The sequence below is a fragment of the Scyliorhinus torazame genome, chromosome 16 (assembly GCF_047496885.1).
Source record: "Scyliorhinus torazame isolate Kashiwa2021f chromosome 16, sScyTor2.1, whole genome shotgun sequence".
NCBI lineage: Eukaryota > Metazoa > Chordata > Chondrichthyes > Carcharhiniformes > Scyliorhinidae > Scyliorhinus > Scyliorhinus torazame.
This window is the reverse complement of record NC_092722.1, coordinates 166,297,876-166,316,336: the sequence shown is the minus strand read 5'-3', so window position 1 is coordinate 166,316,336 and position 18,461 is coordinate 166,297,876. Positions and strand designations below refer to the sequence as shown.

Genomic DNA, 18,461 nt, shown 5'->3' with positions numbered 1-18,461 from the left:
TACCATAGCTAAGCAAAGGGGACATGAGGGGCCATAGAGGGTGTGTGGGGGGCATGGGGTGGCCTGGATGATGCATGGGAAGTGTTTGAAGTGTGAGGTGATGTGTGCAGTGAGGGCTGGAGAGCCCTTGTGTTTTTATTGTAGCTCGTACAAAGTACCACGGCACTGAGGCGGGCCTTTTAAACATCCCACTTCTGCACCCAGAAACCCTGTGGCTGCCCCTAACGTCTTCCTGTGTCAGCTAGCCTGAATCCAGCCCACACCTGTCCCCAATAATAAAGATCCCAGTTTTGCAAGCATTTTCTATAGTGGGCAGATCGAGTCGGGAATTTTCTCGACTCCTGCTACCCATCTCGAGAATGAAAATTTAGGCGCCTGTTCCTGTTTCAACTGTCTGTGTATAGTCACCATCGGTTACTGGCCAAATTTCGTACTAATAATCGTGAGCACTGGTAGTCTTGGCATTATTTCTACTGCATGCTCAAGTCCAATATTTATAACATAATCACATAATAAATATAATTCAGAGAAAAGTCAGTTTTATTTGTGCTATTATCACATGGCTTTGGCTATTTCTCTCCCTTTGCCTCTACCACTGCTCCTCTGGGCCTTCGACTTATTCCTGATCTAGAGCATCTTCTTCCATTTATCATGAGCCATTCTGTTCATCCGAGGCTGAATGTCTTGATCTAAACAACCACATTAACTTAATACATGCCAAGTATCCATAAAAATAAATGTACAAGACGCAACAGTACAGTGAGAGTGCTGTGACAGAATCAAACCATTAGACTACATCCCCCCCAAAATTATCATGTGATTCTTTTAATTCTTCCATGGGATATGGGTAGCACAGGCTAGGCCAGCATTTATTGCCCACCCCTAATTGCCCTTGACAGATTTCCTCCCCTACAGGGCATTGGTGAACCAGATGGGTTTTTATACAATCGACAAAGGTTTCATGGTCATCATTAGACTTTCAATTCAAATTAAACTTCATCTGCCGTGGTAGGATTTGAACCTGAGTTCCCAGAGCATTATCCTGGGTCTCTGGAATACTAGTCGAGTGACAATGCCTCCGCCAGGGTAGGGGGGGTGCCTTCCTTAAATGTGATCCTGTAACTCTCCCTCTGATAATGCATCAGCTCCAATTCCCAACTTTGCCATACCCTCCCAGTCTCTATTATAACTCGTCTGCCTCTCATACCCAAGCGTGCTCTCTCCCCCCAACTACTTACAATTTGCTACATGCAGGAATGAGAGCCCACACTTTTAATTGTTACTGCTATATTTGTTTTTATTTTGTACAATTGTTTAACTGTTCTGGGTCAGAGAGGTTGATGAGAAGTTATTAATAATTATCATGTGGTTAAAAGGGTACTTATGTTATTAATTATCAGGATTAACTTCCTGTGACGAGTGTAATGGGCAATTAATAGCTGATGCAGCAATTTCATGAATTTAAAAGGAAGATTAAGTGCGAGATATTCACAAACGTAACAGTGGCATGGCGGAAATTATCCAGCAGCTGGTGGCAATTCACAATTCATAGAGGGTTATCTATCCCTTGTCATTAACTGTTGGCCGATTTGGTTTAATGATAAGTCATTCACACAGTTATTTATTCAGCAGATTTGTCCTCAAAATTATAAGTGCGTTTAGCACACATTACCAGCAAGAATGTGAGAATTTTTAATATATGTGTTGTAAAATTAACACAGAATTTTCCCAGTGCCACACATCTGGGATGGAGCCAAGTTCGAGACCAGTTTTGCGCAGCACTCAATTGGAGCTGTTGGGCAGGAGGTGATGGGGGTCTTGCCTGTTACCCACAGAGCTGGCCAGAGCCCTGAATTGTCTCTTTTAGGGACTCGATGCTAGAAGTGAGTGATGGCAGGACTGTGTTCACTGTGTGGAGGTTCTGGGCAGGTTGGGGGCGGGAGGGATTCGATAGCAAGGGTAGGGGGGTGGTGGCTCGCGATGCCTCCCTCCTTCATGGTGCTGGGTCCCTCATCAGGCCGTGAGTGCCTTTGAATGAGTGGCCCCTTACCCATATCCCTGCCCCCTCGTCACCAACACCCTCCCCCCACTCTGGAGTCCACAAACAACCCTGCACAGGTTTGCAAGTGGTGCTCCCCTCATGGTGAGCCACGTGTCCGCTGCTGGGTTAATACCAGCAGAAGCGGGATGCAGCCCTGAGGTTTCCTGTTGAATGCCCACTTATGGGCCCCAGCTGATGGCAGGTGGGAAGGCCATCAATGGGCCTTGCTGCAATGGACATAATCAGGTTAGAGGCAGGAATGTGGCAGCGTCCTAACCCACCAGCCTCCTGCCTGCTCAAGCGCCCCCTTGCCACCAAAACCCATCACGGGGAAGGTCATGAAATTCTACCCACATTGAATTCAGTGGAATGGTTTTTAATTGTGGCTTGGATGTCTTCCAGAAGTAGGCTGGAAAAGTCCAAGGACCGGAATCTCTGCATAGTCCAGGGCAGGGTCAGCAGGAGGGCGAGGCGACAGTGGAGGATCACGTAGCGAGCGCAGAACGAGATGAAGGGCACATCGATTGCGGCGCAGAATGGAGCCATCCGGTAGACGAATCAGGAACGAGCGGGGGGGGACACCTGCCGAAGGACCACAGCGGTTGCAGACCAGCCACCACCCGGAAGATGGATGCGGACGTTGTCATCTGGAGCCAGAGCAGGGAGATCAGCTGCACGGGAGTCATGAGCCGCCTTGTGCTGTGCACGAGACAGCTGCATCCGGCGAAGGACCGGAACGTGGTCGAGGTCTGGGATATGAATGGACGGCACCGTCGTCCTCGGGGTGCGACCCATGAGCAGCTGGGCTGGCGACAGGCCAGTGGACAGTGGGGCGGAGCGATAGGCCAGCAAGGCGAGGTAGAAATTGGACCCAGCATCAGCAGCCTTGCAGAGGAGCCATTTGCCGATTGTGCTCCCTTCTCTGCTTTGCCGTTGGATTGGGGGTACAGGGGACTGGACGTCACATGGGCAACATTGTACCACCTGGCAAAGTTGGACCATTCCTGGCTTGTGAAGCAGGGGCCATTGTCCGACATCACCGTGAGTGGGATGCCGTGTCGATCAAAGGTGTCCTTACAGGCATGGATGACTGCAGACAATGTGATGTCGAGCAACCGTATCACCTCTGGGTAATTTGAAAAGTAGTCCACAATCAGGACATAGTCCCTGCCCACCGCATGGAACAGGTCGATGCTCATCTTGGTCCAAGGTGACGTGACCAACTCATGGGGCTGCAGGGTCTCACGTGGTTGGGCATGCTGGAAGCACTGACAAGTGGGGCAGTTGAGCACTGTGTTGGCTATGTCCTCATTAATGCCGGGCCAGTACACTGCCTCTTGGGCCCATCAGCAGCACTTTTCCACGCCAAGATGACCCTCGTGTAGCTGTTCCAGGACGAGCTGGCGCATGCTATGCGGGATGACAATGCGGTCCAGTTTCAGGAGAACCCCATCTACTACCGCCAGATCATCTCTGATGTTATAGAACTGAGGGCATTGGCCCTTGAGCCACCCGTCTGTTAGGTGGTGCATGACACGCTGTAGCAAAGGGTCAGCCGCCGTCTCGCGGTGAATTTGGACGAGGCATTCATCGGTGGCAGGTAGATTGGAGGCCACGAAGGCCACATGGGCGTCAACCTGGCAGACGAATCCCGCTGGGTCACATGGAGTTTTGACTGCCCTGGAGAGAGCGTCGGCAATGGTGAGGTCTTTGCCTGGGGTGTATACCAGCTGGAAGTCGTATCGCCGGAGCTTGAGAAGAATACGCTGGAGGCGAGGTGTCATGTCGTTCAAGTCTTTCTGTATTATATTGATCAGCGGGCGATGGTCGGTCTCGATGGTGAATTGAGGAAGCCTGTACACATAATCGGGAAACTTAACACCGGTCAGAAGGCCCAGGCACTCCTTTTCTATCTGCGCGTAGCACTGTTTTATGGGGGTCATGGCGCGTGACGCATATGCAACGGGGGCCCATGATGAGGCCTCATCACGTTGCAGGAGCAGTGCCCCAATGCCGGATTGGCTGGCATCGGTTGAAATTTAGGTCTCTTTTGCTGGATCAAAGAAAGCTAAGACCGGGGCCGTGGTGAGTTTGGTTTTGAGTTCTCTCTATTCGCGCTCGTGGGCAGGGAGCCATTGGAAGTCTGTCGTCTTCCTGACCAGGTTCCTGAGAGCTGTGGTATGAGAGGCGAGGTTAGGGATGAAGTTCCCTAAAAAGTTGACGACCATGCCCAGAAATCGGAGGACCGCCTTCTTGTCCTCTGGCGTTTTCATGGCTGTGATAGCAGACACCTTGTCCACATCCGGCCGCACCCCCAACTGGGAGATGTGGTCCTCGAGGAACTTGAGTTCCGTCTGACCAAAAGAGCATTTGGCCCTGTTGAGGCGGAGGCCCTGCTCACGTATGCGTTTGAACACGCGCTGGAGGCGACTGACATGGTCCTGCGGGGTGGTGGACCAAATGATTATGTCATCGACATAGATGTGAACACCTTCAATGCCTTCCATCATTTGTTCCATGATCCTATGGAACACTTCTGCAGCAGATATGATTCCAAACGGCATCCTGTTGTAACAATATCTGCCAAAGGGGGTATTAAATGTACACAGTTTCCTGCTGGATTTGTTGAGCTGGATTTGGCAGAATCCTTTCGAGGCGTCGAGTTTGGTGAAGAGCTTGGCGCGAGCCATCTTGCATGTGATCTCTTCGCGCTTGGGCATTGGATAATGCTCCCTCATGATATTGCGATTCAGATCCTTGGGATCAAGCAAATTCTCAGCTCGTCGGAAGGCTTTTTTACACATACCATGGAACTGATCCAGTGGGTTGGTTCCGTAACTCTGGAGATCACTCCTTGGTCCTGGAGGTCCTGCAGCTGCTGCTTGAGGCGGTCCTTAAGGGGTGCTGGGACCCTGGGAGGTGCGTGAACCACAGGCGTGGCGTTCTATTTCAGTAAGATCTTGTAGGTATATGGGAGCGTGCCCATGCCTTCGAAGACGTCGTGGTGCTGGTCGATGATGGCATTGAGTTGCGCCCTGAAGTCAGTGTCCTGAAAGGCAGACATGTCATCAGGAAAGAGAGAGTGAACTCTCTGAACTAGGTTCAACAGCTTGCATGCCTGCGCGCCAAGCAGGGAGTCTTTCGAGAAGCCCACGATCTCAAAAGGAAGGATGGCTGTGCGTGACCTGTGCGTCACTTCAAGGTGGCACGAGCCGCGAGCAGGAATGACATTGCCATTATAATCCAATAGCTGGCAGGCAGATGGAAGGATGACACAAAGGCTTTGGAAGTCAGACCGCGCCATGAGATTGGCGGAGGCATCAGTGTCCAGGCGGAATCGTATTTGGGACCTGTTGACCGTCAGGGTGGCACACACCCATCGTCTGGATCGATGCTGTATACCGACAGCGACTGGTGTCTGTGCTTCGGGGACACCCTGTTTTTTGTCACGACACCGACTTGAAAAGGCGCCTTCGGGTCCTCGGTGTCACTGCTGTGTGGGAGGTCCGCATCGGACTCGGTGACCGTGGGTTGAATTGCCCGGATATTCCTGCGAGGCTGGCTGAGGCGATATGCATTGATAGGCTGAGCTGCTCGGCAGAAGGCAGCATAGTGGCCAAGTCTGCCACATCGTAGGCATTGTCGAGATTTGGCAGGGCATTGCCATTTTAAATGGGCGGAGCCACAGTTGCCGCACGTCATAGCATCAGCACGTTCGCTGTGCCACCGCGCATGCGCAGTGCGGTTGTGCGTGGTGCGCGCCTGTGCATTGCGTTCTTCGACGTCGCCGCCCCCTCGTTTGGTGCGCACAAGCACAGGAGTCCGCGAAAAGCGCGCGAATTGGCCGCCCTCATCCAGGCTGAGGCCCTGGCGGTGCTCAATTGCTTGGACCCGTTCCACCTCGTGGGGACCTTGCCGTGCCGTTTCAGCCGCTTGGATATGGGAATACCGACTCGTGGCGTATTCGTGTAAGACACAGGTCTCGATGGCGGTCGCTAGGGTGAGCTGCTTTCCTTTGAGGAGCTGCTGTCGTAGGGGGTCCGACTGAACACCGAAAACGATCTGGTCGCGTATCATGGAGTTGGAGGTGGGCCCGTAGCTGCAAGACTGCGCAAGGATGCGGAGGTGCGTGAGAAAGGATTGGAAAGGTTCATCCTTAGCCTGCAAATGCTGTTGGAACATGTAGCGCTCAAACCTTTCATTCACCTCTACGCTGCAGTGAGTGTCAAACTTGAGAAGGACCGTCTTGAACTTTGTTTTATTTCATCATCCGCAAAGGTGAGAGAATTGAAAATGTAGATGGCATGGTCCCCGGCCGTGGATATGAGGAGAGCGATCTTCCTGGTATCCGAGGCGTCCTCCCTGTCTGTGGCTTCAAGGAAGAACTGGAAGCGCTGTTTGAATATCTTCCAGTTGGCCCCTAGGTGGCCGGCGATGCGGAGCGGCGGCGGCGGGCTGATGTTTTCCATGTTGCAGGATGACTGAATGGCGGCGGAAGGTAGATCACTTGCAGCTAGGTCTAAGAAGTGCTAATATCCCTCAACTCCTGGTATCATGATGTGTTGGATGTTCTGGATCCGTGGAACACATACAGGTCACCAACACTTGAAATAGTGCAACACTATTTTATTGAATCATTAACTGTTTAAAATACTCTGACTGTGGGTTAACACAATACTAACTTTAACTAAAGACCTTTGCCTTGTCCTAACCAGTCGATGCACTCAGCACATGGTGAATGTCTGTGTTACAGGCTGTGAGCTCTGTCCTCCTAGCGAGCTGCAACTCGAATGAGTGGGAACTCTGATGCCCCCTGTCTTTATAGTGCGTGTACTCTAACTGGTGATTGGCTGCGTGTTGTGTGTGTTGATTGGTCCCACTGTGTGTCCATCAGTGTGTGGCTGCACCATGATATACTGGTGTATATTATGACACTGGTGACTGGTTAGAAAGCAATTAGCTGCGTGTCTGGAAAACCAAGGGAAGGGCATCAAAATACAAAATGGTGAAAGCTTACTCCAAGTAATCCCTTTAAAGCATAAGAAATGTCTGAATTCATCTTAAATCTAATATATAAAAAAGAATGAATGCAGTGGGGCAGTTTATGATGTAATGGGACAGGTTTTGCTGCAGTGGGGCAGGTTTTGCTGCAGTGGGGCAGGTTTTGTGACAGTGGGACAGGCTTTGCTGCAGTGGGGCAGGTTTTGCTGCAGTGGGGCAGGTTTTGCTGTAATGGGACAGGCTTTGCTGCAGTGGGGCAGGTTTTGCTGCAGTGCGGCAGGTTTTGCTGCAGTGGGGCAGGTTTTGCTGCAGCGGGGCAGGTTTTGCTGCAGTGGGGCAGGTTTTGCTGCAGTGGGGCACGTTTTGCTGTAATGGGACAGGTTTTGCTGCAGTGGGGCAGGTTTTGCTGCAGTGCGGCAGGTTTTGCTGCAGTGGGGCAGGTTTTGCTGCAGTGCGGCAGGTTTTGCTGCAGTGGGGCAGGTTTTGCTGCAGTGGGGCACGTTTTGCTGTAATGGGACAGGTGTTGCTGCAGCGGGGCAGGTTTTGCTGCAGCCGGGCAGGTTTTGCTGCAGCCGGGCAGGTTTTGCTGCAGTAGGGCAGGTTTTGCTGTAATGGGACAGGTTTTGCTGCAGAGGGGCAGGTTTTGCTGCAGTAGGGCAGGTTTTGCTGTAATGGGACAGGTTTTGCTGCAGAGGGGCAGGTTTCGCTGCAGCGGGGCAGGTTATGCTGCAGCGGGGCAGGTTTTGCTGCAGTGCGGCAGTTTTTGCTGCAGTAGGGCAGGTTTGCTGCAGCGGGGCAGGTTTTTCTGTAATGGGACAGGTTTTGCTGCAGCCGGGCAGGTTTTGCTGCAGCGGGGCAGTTTTTGCTGCAGCGGGGCAGGTTTTGCTGCAGCGGGGCAGGTTTTGCTGCAGCGGGGCAGGTTTTGCTGCAGCGGGGCAGGTTATGCTGCAGTGCGGCAGGTTTGCTGCAGCGGGGCAGGTTTTGCTGCAGTGGGGCAGGTTTTGCTGCAGCGGGGCAGGTTATGCTGCAGCGGTGCAGGTTATGCTGCAGCGGGGCAGGTTATGCTGCAGCGGGGCAGGTTATGCTGCAGTGCGGCAGGTTTTGCTGCAGTAGGGCAGGTTTGCTGCAGCGGGGCAGGTTTTGCTGCAGCGGGGCAGGTTTTGCTGCAGCGGGGCAGGTTTTGCTGCAGTGGGGCAGGTTCTGTTGCAGTGGGGCAGTTTTGCTGCAGCAAGGTAGGTTGAAGTGTGTGCAGTCAGCGAGACCCATTTAGACACAATTAGAGTTCCAAAGGTTTTTGCCCACAAAATTAGAGCCTGTGTGAGTTGATCGTGCATCCAGGAACCTGGTGATTGAGATTGAGGGATTTATTGTTGGTATTATCTGCTATCAGACTAAACATTTGATGATGTTCAGGTGACTGGACTGTGTTACACAGCTATGTCTCATATGAACCCACATGAGAATGAACAGTAGCTCACGTGTGGGTGGCACGGAGGCACAGTGATTAGCACGGTTGCTTCACAGTGCCAGGAACTTGGGTTTGACTCTCAGCTTGGGTCACTGTCTGTGCGGAGTCTGCACGTTCTCACCATGTTTTAGTGGGTTTCCTTCGGGTGCTCCGGTTTCCTCCCATAAGTCACGAAAGACGTGCTGTTCGGTTAATTGGACATTCTGAATTCTCCTCTGTGTACCCGAACAGGTGCCGGAATGTGGCGACCAGGGCTTTTCACAGTAACTTCATTGCAGTGTTAATATAAACCTACTTGTGATACTAATAAAATTATTATTACGTAATCTCCAATCCTGTGGCCAAGTTCTGACGGCGGCGGGAAAAGCGGCGAGAACCACTGCGGCATCAATGGTCTTCGATTGTCAGGTATTCACCCCTTCCTAGGGGGCTAGGTAGGCACCGGAGAGGTCGCTGCTGCTCCAGTCGGCGCGGCACGGCTGACGCAAGTTCGCGCATGCGCGTGGGTTCTTGTCTCAGCAATGGTCCCTGGGCAATATGGCGGAGTCCTACATGGACCTGGCGTGGAGGAACATAGGCCCCCACGGAAATAGCCCACCTGCCAATCGGTAGGCCCCTATCGCGGGCCAGGCCACCGTGGAGGACCCCCCCCCTCCCCCCCCGGGGTCGGATCCCCCCACCCCCCCCCCACCAGGACGGCCCCCGCAGACAGAACTCCGAAGTCCCGCCGTGTGGGACCATATGTGACCCACGCCAACAGGACTTGGCCGAACTCGGCGGACACTCGTTCCGTCGAGGCCCGGAGAATCGCCGGGGGTGGGGCTTTCAACGGCCGCCGACCGGCGCAGCAGTGATCCCGTGGCCGCCTGAGAATCGGCGGCAGAGAATAGGTGAGCCGGCGTTGGGGCAGCGTGGCGCGATTCTCACAGCCCCCCCCCCCCCCCCCCCCCCCCCCCCCACCCCCGGGATTCTCCGACCCGGGTCATATCCCTGACATAGAGCTGACTCTGAACGCGAGCACATTTTTTCAAGTTTTTTTGTAAGAATTCACCTTTACTTTCAGAATGCGGAGTTTGAAATATTTCTGTCTTTCTTTTAGAGGAAATATAAAACTGATTTGGAAGGGGACAAAATGCTTTGCTTTTATGCAGCTGACACTGCACCTGCGTATGAGACACTGAAGAAACTCGTCCCATTGAAAGATGTAAGTCACTTGAATAATTCTTCCTCTAGTTTTGTCTTCTTTATCTTAACACCCTGAGGTACTGTTCCTGCTGGGGAATAATTTCGACCACCCTTGTCTACCTCCCCAAGTGCACCGGATGTGCCAAGTGCTCATGCACCGAGGCAAGATAGTTATTTGCATCAGGCAATTTCAGCCGTAAAGGACATCATCAACTAACAAACTATGATTTGAACATGGCTATATAGGTGGGGGGGGGGGGCTGGTTAACTCAGTTGGCTGGATGGCTGGTTTGTGATGCAGAGTGATGCCAACAGTGTGGGTTCAATCCCCGGACCGGCTGACGTCATCCATGCTTCTCAATCCTGTTCCTCGCCTGAGGTTTGGTAACCCTCAGGCTAAATCCCCAGCGGTCAGCTCTCCAAGGGGAGAGCATCCTCGTGGACTGTGGTGACTTTTGCATTGTTATTTACATTGCTCAGTGCTGCTGCATGATTTCATAGAATTTACAGTGCAGAAGGAGGCCATTCAGCCCATTGAGTCTGCACCGGCTCTTGGAAAGAGCACCCTACCCAGACCACCACCCTATCCCCATAACCCAGTAACCCCACCCAACACTAAGGGCAATTTTGGACACTAAGGGCAATTTAGCATGGCCAATCCACCTAACCTGCCCATCTTTGGACTGTGGGAGGAAACCGGAGCACCCGGAGGAAACCCGCGCACATACGGGGAGAGCGTGCAGACTCCGCACAGGCAGTGACCCAAACCGGGAATCGAACCTGGGACCCTGGAGCTGTGAAGCAATTGTGCTAACCACAATGCTACTGTGCTACCAAATGTACCATATGATTTGAAGTGGAGATGCCGGCGTTGGACTGGGGTGGGCACAGTAAGAAGTCTTACAGCACCAGGTTAAAGTCCAACAGGTTTGTTTTGAATCACAAGCTTTCATTCACCATTCACCTGATGAAGGAGCTGCGCTCCGAAAGCTAGTGGTTCGAAACAAACCTGCTGGACTTTAACCTGGTGTTGCATGATTTGAAGTACTCGATAAACTTCTGGGTATGAGTTTTACGGTTGTGTGAACAGTTATGATATATTAAATATTGAAATAAATACTAACTTGAAATAAGTGAGTAAATAAAGAACTTAAACAGATTAAAGCATATTTTCTCCTACTACTTGTGTAGTATGGGAATGCTGCACTGCCCAATGTATCGTCTTTCTGATGAGATGTTAAACGAAGCCCTATGTGCCTGTTTAAGTGGATGTATGAGATCCCATGGCACCATTCATGAGCGGCTGGGTGGCACAGTGGTCAGCACTGCTGCCTCACAGCACCAGGTTCAATTCCGACCTTGGGTGACTGTCTATGTGGAGTTTAAACTTTCTCCCTGTATCTGCCTGGATTTCCTCCGGATGCTCCGGTTTCCTCCCACAGTCCAAAGACGTGCAGGTTACTTGCATTGGCCATGCTAAATTATCCCTTAGTTATAGGGATAGGGTGGGGGGAGTGGGTCTAGGTAGGGTGCTCTTTCAGAGGGTCAGTGCAGACAAGCTGGGCCAATGGTCTCCTTCGACACTGTAGGAATTCTCTGCTTCTATTCAAACATCAAGTGGTGTCCGACCCAACATTTGTCACTCAGCCAACATCACTAATCCAGATTATCTGGTCAGTCAACTCAGTTCTCTTTGTGGGAACTTGCTATGTACAAATTGGCTGCTTAAATTACAATAATAACTACACTGAAGAACTTTTGGACAATCCAGAGGATGTGAAAACGGTGATACAAATTCAGGTCTTGCCTGTCTCTCATTTCGATTTCTGGCAAAGCATTCCATAATTTATCCATTACGTTCTTTCTGAAGAAATAAACCTGCTGGATAATTCCTGTTTCTTCTACTTTACTGTCGTATCAAAATCTTCATATGGAAACCAATAGGATATCTTTTGGATTAGGATGCTTTGTATTTAATGATAAATGCAGATCCGGTGAAGATGGGAAAGCCACAGGAATGTGAGGCTGGGAGGGCATCTATGTGAGCGTGCCTAATGTATTGTGTGACATGCTGTCGGAATGTCGTGTATTTTTATCTTCCCGCAGTGTTCTTAACTTCTGAACAGACGAGGTGGACTATTGCAAAGGCACCTTATTAATTTACATACAGAATGGGCTGCGGCCCAGCCATTGTTGCTCATGTATTTATTTGCTAGATTGGGGGAACCAGACATCCTGTTGGACCAAGAAACATGCTTGGATTTAAAATCGAGTATAAACAATGGGCGGAATTTTATGGCCACTTCCAGACAGGGGCGGGACTGGAAAGTGCGGCAACTTGTTCAAAAGTCCATTGACTCCAGCCGGACCAGCAGATCTGGCCGGCGGGGGCGGGGGGCCTGTAACATTCCGACCAATATATTGACCGAAAAGGAGCTTTCTTAACTTCCAACTGGCCCGTGACGTGAGACAGAAAATTTGCAGTATGCTGTTTCTCAACACCCAGTAGACCTTCGGACTTTTCCTTGATTTAGTGTCAGAAAGTATTTTGGATGTGGCAGGACGGGTTGATAAAGCTGCAAAAATATACAGCGTTTTGTTTCATAAGCAAGAGCGTAGAATACAGAAGGATAGAGGTCACGTTAAATATATTCAAATGATAGATCATAGTTAGAATCTAACTGCTAGAACTTAAGATAACGTAACCCCCCCCTCCCCTTTGCGAAGTGTTTTCAAGTGGGGGTGGCAGATCCCCATTGGCCGCTGATGGGATCTTCTGGCCCTGTTGATGTCTAGGGTGTTTTGTGTGGAAGGATGTCAAGGCCATGGAATAGGTGTTGAGCAGACTTACTAACAGGATAGCAGACAGGAGAGACTTTAGTTACCGGTAGAGATTAGAGAAACCATTTTGTTTCAACGGAACAGGAAGGTTAAGAGGGAATCAAAACGATGTTAAAAAGTTATGAGGGGCTCACAGGGTGAATTCAGTAAAACTACTTCCACTGGAGAGTGATGCAGCGACTGCAGAATAAAAATTAAAAATTAATGTGAAGAGATTAGGAGATTTAACAAAAAAATCCAATGCATTGTTAGGATCTGAAATACTCTATACAGAAATAGTGGAGGATGCAGAATAATATTTAAAGAATAAATATTTGAAAAAGATAAAAATAAAGAAAGGGGGATGGGACTAAATAGGTATTTCAGAGAGCTCCCACAGGTTTGATGGGCCTGCTTCTGAGTTATATAATTGTATGATTTCATAATTCATGCTTTGCTCTGACAAAGGGATGGTTTGGGTTGTGGAGGATTTTCATTAATTTTTATTCATAATTTTTGGACATTTAGCGGTGGCATCTGTTGTTACTGTTGCAAATTACTTTCCTCATCTTTATATTTCTTTGAACATTTGCTTGTGCTTTTAGATGTACTACAGGCAGCATGCAGAGAAGTTAAAGTACACATCGGTAACAGACACTCCGGAGATGGTACAAGCAAGAATTAATGCACAGCAGCTAAGCAATGTAAGTCTGGGAAGTACCGGAATTGATATAAGGAGTCTGGGGTCCCGTGCATTTCACAGGATAACGCTGCCAGCTATGAGGATGCAGGGATCGTTGTAAAACTATTCCCTTTAATTGAAGCATTGCAAACATCCTGTTTAAGCATGGATTGATTTTCTACCTTTGGAAAAGATTTTCAGTAGATAGAAGGCACAGAGGGAAAATGTACCACCATTATGTTTCCGTTTAGCCTGCTCTGTTCTGTATATAATTTGATTAACACGAATGTTAAGCCTTTGCCTCTTTTTTATTCACAGTTAAATTATCGGGCACAGTACGAAAAGACCAAAACCCAGTACACATTGCCTCTTGAAGTGCCACATTTACTTAAGGCCAAGGCTAATGCTGATCTGTACAGTGATGTAAGTATCAAAACTCTGTAATACATTGTTGCTCAACATTAGAACTTGGATGTTTAATTGCAAGGAGAGAATATTATTCATTTGAACTTTACTCTGGTACCTAATAAATAATACCGTGGGGGTGGGGGGGGGATTTTCCACTCCTATTTTCGGACGGCAGGATCATCGGCGGGTACAGGAAATCCCGTGGGAGTGCCAAAACAGGATTAACGTCGGTGGGAATTCCCGTTTTGATTGTCCCCGCCTCCCACCACTGATGTAATGGGAATCCCGAAGTTCAATTTTGGGATCCGCATTTGAATACATTTAAAAGTAATTATCAGGCCGTCAGGCTTGAGAGTGTCTCCCCCCCCCCCCACCCTCCCAAAAACCATGTTAGGTTGTCCATTCACATTGGTGTGAGGGCACGCAGGTATGAATCACAACAGGAGGCACCTGGTTGGCAGAACCCGCCAGAGGAGTTCAGGTGGGTGCTTGGTTCATGGGGCCGAGGGTCATGCCCGAGTGTGATTGAATTTTGCATTAATCCCTTTTTTCACAGATTCAGGGTGAGAGTCTGTGAGACAGTAAACATGGTGGAGAAACCAGAGAGCTGCACATGCGTGGCGTTGGCAACAATCACAGGCCGATAAATAATATAAACTGTTCCTCACTGCTGACCTGTTTGGTGCAATGTCTTCTCTTGGGCAGTCCCTCAGCACCGAGGATGACCCTCTTCCACCCAGGGAGCTGGGTTCTGTGGTAGCTGAATAGTCCGATCCTGGATCCGCACACTCCACCACAGGTTTGTCTGTGTGCTCCACCCTACGACGCTCGAGGTGTTTGGCGCCTTTTTCTCTAGTTTGTGCGTTCTAGTGCAAGTGATTCCCATGTGTCAATGGGGATGTTGCATTTATTTAGGGAGGCCTTCAGAGTGTCCTTGTCGTGTTCCCTCTGCCCTCCTAATGATCGCTTGCCATTGCGGAGCTCGGAATAGAGCACATATTTCGGGAGTCGTGTGCTGGTCATGTGAGCAATGTGGCTCACCTGTCGCAGCTGGTCGAGCGTGACCAGTCCCTTGATCCTGGGGATATTGGCCTCGGGGAGGAAGCTCACGTTGGTACACCTATCCTGCCAGTGGATTTGCAGGATTTTGCAGAGGCAGCGTTGGTGATAACTCTCAAGGGATTTGATGCATCTTCTGTACATTGTCCATGTTTCTGGTGCATATAGGAGGGCGGCGACCACAGCTGCTCTGTTGCCCATGAGCTTGGTGCTGGATTTGAGGTCTCGACCTTGATCACTCTGTTCCTCAGCCGTCCAAAGACTGCACTGGAGCATTGGAGTCGATGTTGGATTTCATTGTTAATATCTGCTCACTCTGAGAGGAGGCTTCTGAGGTATGGGAATTGATCCACACCCGTGGACCTTGATGGTTGGGGGGCAGTTTTGTGTGGCAGGAGTGGGATGGTAGAGAACCTTTGTTTTCCGGATGTTTAGTCTGAGGCCCATTCTCTCGAATGCATTGGCAATGATGTGTAGTTCGGGTACTGAATGTGCGCACACACAGGCATCGTCTGCGTACTGCAGCTCAATAACAGAGGTTAGGGTGGTCTTGATTCTGTCCTGGAGGTGTCGGAGGTTAAACAGGTTCCCATTTGTCCAGTAGGCTAGATTCACTCCAGTGAGGAGCTCCAAGGTGACGAGGTGGGGTATTGCTGTGAGGAAGATGGAGAAGTGTGTTGGCACAATGATGCAGCTCTGTTTGACTCCAGTTTGCACTTGTATTGGGTCTATGGTGGTTCTGTTGGTGACGATCACGGCTTGCATGTCATCGTGGAGCAGGTGGAGGATGGTGACGAATTTCTGCGGGCAGCCGAATCTGAGGAGGATGCTCCACAATCCCTCACGGTTGACATAGTCGAAGGCCTTTGCGAGATCGAAGAAGGCCATGCACAGAGATTGAAGCTGCTCTCTACACTTATCCTGGATTTGGCGCTTGCTGAAGATCATGTCCATTGAGCTTCTTGATGGGCAGAAGCCGCACTGAGACTCGGGGAGGAGCTCTTCAGCCACTGGGAGGAGGCAGTTGAGGAGGATTCTCCCGATTACCTTTCCTGTGGTGGAGAGTAGGGCAATCTGAGATGGTGGCGGGTAACATGTTGCGGGGTGTTGTTGAGAATGCTTGTGTTGTAGTTCGAGTCTTGGTTGAGGAGGTCCTCAAAGTGCTCTCTCCAGGCGGCCCTGCCTGCCTTTCTGTCTTTGATGAACGCCTCTCCGTTTTTGGCTCTCAGTAAGGTGGGTCTCTGGGTACTCTGACCGTAGATGTGTTTTAATTATGCAGAAGAAGCCACACACATTTGTTATTGTAATACTAACAAGGGGCCAGAAGATGGCAGCCTTATTCTGTATAATCAGCACCTTGCCGTTTGTTATTCCTGTTTGATTAGTCCCTGCTGCTACACAGCACTGACTCATTTTCCAGTCCTCTCTGGTCAGAAGGTGTTTCGCTGTTTAATTCATTAAAGTTACTGTAACATCATTCTAAACATTGTGACTCAGATTTTGTATGTTTTACATTTAGATGTTTTTGGATTTGTTTTTCTTTATAACTTAATATCATTTATTCGAATGTCTGTTTTGATTTCAACAAGATTTAAATTGAGAAGCTATTTGTAATACTGTCAGTTCATTAACTCTCTTTCGGCATTCTGGTTAACCTTTTAAACAGCTTTTAAAACCCATCATTCCTTCAAATGGGTGCCAGCTCTGGTGGTGCTCTCTTCTCTGAGTCAGAGGGTTGTGGGTTCAAATCTCACATCGGAGCCTCAAACACAAAATTGTACCCGATACTCGGATACCCGACATTACTGAGGGAGTGTGAGGTTGTGTTTTAGGTGAGACTCAAAAGGAGGGCCTCACCTGCCTCCTCAGGAGGACTCGAAGCATCCTAGGGCAATTTAAAAAAATAAGTTTAGAGTACCCAATTCATTTTTTCCAATGAAGGGGCAATTTAGCGTGGCCAATCCACCTACACTGTACATCTTTGTGTTGTGGGGGCGAAACCCACGCAAACACGGGGAGAATATGCAAACTCCACACGAACAGTGACCCAGAGCTGGGATCGAACCTGGGACCTTGGCGCCGTGAGGCAACAGGGCTAACCCACCATGCTGCCACCTCGGGCAATATTTAGAAGAAAGGTAGAGGATTTCTCCCTGGTTTCCTGGTCAATATTTATACTTAATCCAACATTGTGAGACTCTAGATTGTCACATTATTTGTGGACTTTGATGGGCGCAATTGTAGCTGCTGTGTTTTATGGGTTCCGGAGTCAGGACAATTTCTGCAACCTGATATCACAATCGTCTGCAGTGCACACTCCTGAGCAATCTTCTGGGAGGGCCCCTCCTAGTTGGCAGGCTCCGCATTCAGCATGGCGGGTGGGTCCAATTTGGCCGTTGAGGAGGGGGGGCGGGCAGCACAGTTTTGGTAGGCCTGCTGATCCATTGGGAGTTGTGCTACCATCCAGGCAGCAAGGGATGGGGGGGTGGGGGGGGGGGGGGGGGGTGGTCACAAAATGGTGGTGTCCTCAGGGGTGCTCATTCATTAAAACATGATTGGGATATGAAACCAGAAGGCCCCTTGGAGCAGAGGGGGAACCCCTCCCGAAGATTTGTTTATCCCAAGGTGGCCTTCCCTGCCTGTGGGCAGTGTCACTGAGACATGGAACCTATGGGAACGATGGCCTTGCGGCCTGCTGCTGGGGAGATCAGCGCCAAAGAGCTGCTGGGGGTCGGCACTCGGCAGGACGCTGCTCTGAAGTTGGAAAGATCCAGGTGGAGTTCTTCCCACCCCATAGGCCTTTAACTGCTCATGACTGGCTACCAGGCAGGTAGCTGCTGCTGACGTCCTCCAACCGCTGCCAGGATTGCCGAGGTTTGCTCCCGTACCACCTTCAAACTTGCCTTCATGGTACCGGAAATATTCTGTTCTACTCTTTAAATGTATTTCTTTTGGCTGTATAGCTCTTTGGAAAATTCTGAGGTTGTGAATGGCAACATATAGAGGCAAATCTTTTTAAATACGGGCTGTGCCGGCATGTTCTATAAATATCGTTTGCACTTCTCTCAATAGTAATGTTCATTGCTATAGTCCGAGTCCATAATTCATGCCAACAGGTTCCAGAATTTATCCCATTCAGAAAGGTGACTGCTGCAGCTAAGTGACATGTGATTTGTTATGGGATTGTGGTTAAAAGTATTTTAGATCATCAATCAATATTTGCATGCTCAGATTATTCTGCCGAATACCTCCCTAAGCATCTAACAGATTTAAGAAGTGGGCAGCACGGCAGCATTGAGGATAGCACAATTGCTTCACAGCTCCAGGGTCCCAGGTTCGATTCCAGCTTGGGCCACTGTCTGTGCGGAGTCTGCACATCCTCCCCGTGTGTGCGTGGCTTTCCTCCGGGTGCTCCGGTTTCCTCCCACAGTCCAAAGATATGCAGGTTAGGTGGATTGGCCATGATAAATTGCCCTTAGTGTCCAAAATTGCCCTTAGTGTCGGGTGGGGTTACTGGGTTATGGGGATAGGGTGGAGGTGTTGACCTTGGGTAGGGTGCTCTTTCCAAGAGCCGGTGCAGACTCGATGGGCCGAATGGCCTCCTTCTGCACTGTAAATTCTATGAAAAGAAGTGACCCCCCCCCCCCCCCCCCCCCCCCACAAATGCTGCATATTTGATAGAATTTTTTTTTGCTCTAAATGGTGGACAGATGTATCAATATCTGAGAGAGAATGATAGCTCAACGTTCTGAGTGTAATCCCTCATCAGACTAGTTCTGGCTGAACGACTGCATCTT

At 49.9% G+C, this 18,461-nt stretch overlaps 1 protein-coding gene across 2 annotated transcripts in view; it reads left to right on the top strand.

Moving 5' to 3' along the window:
- nrap (nebulin-related anchoring protein) overlaps positions 1-18,461 on the top strand; it is a 155,313-nt gene that overhangs the window by 41,229 nt on the left and 95,623 nt on the right. For both annotated transcript variants that reach the window (XM_072479425.1, XM_072479424.1), the window contains exons 13-15: positions 9,610-9,714; positions 13,121-13,219; positions 13,516-13,620. In XM_072479425.1, coding sequence (XP_072335526.1) covers positions 9,610-9,714; positions 13,121-13,219; positions 13,516-13,620 — 309 coding nt within the window. The remainder of the gene's footprint in view (positions 1-9,609; positions 9,715-13,120; positions 13,220-13,515; positions 13,621-18,461) is intronic.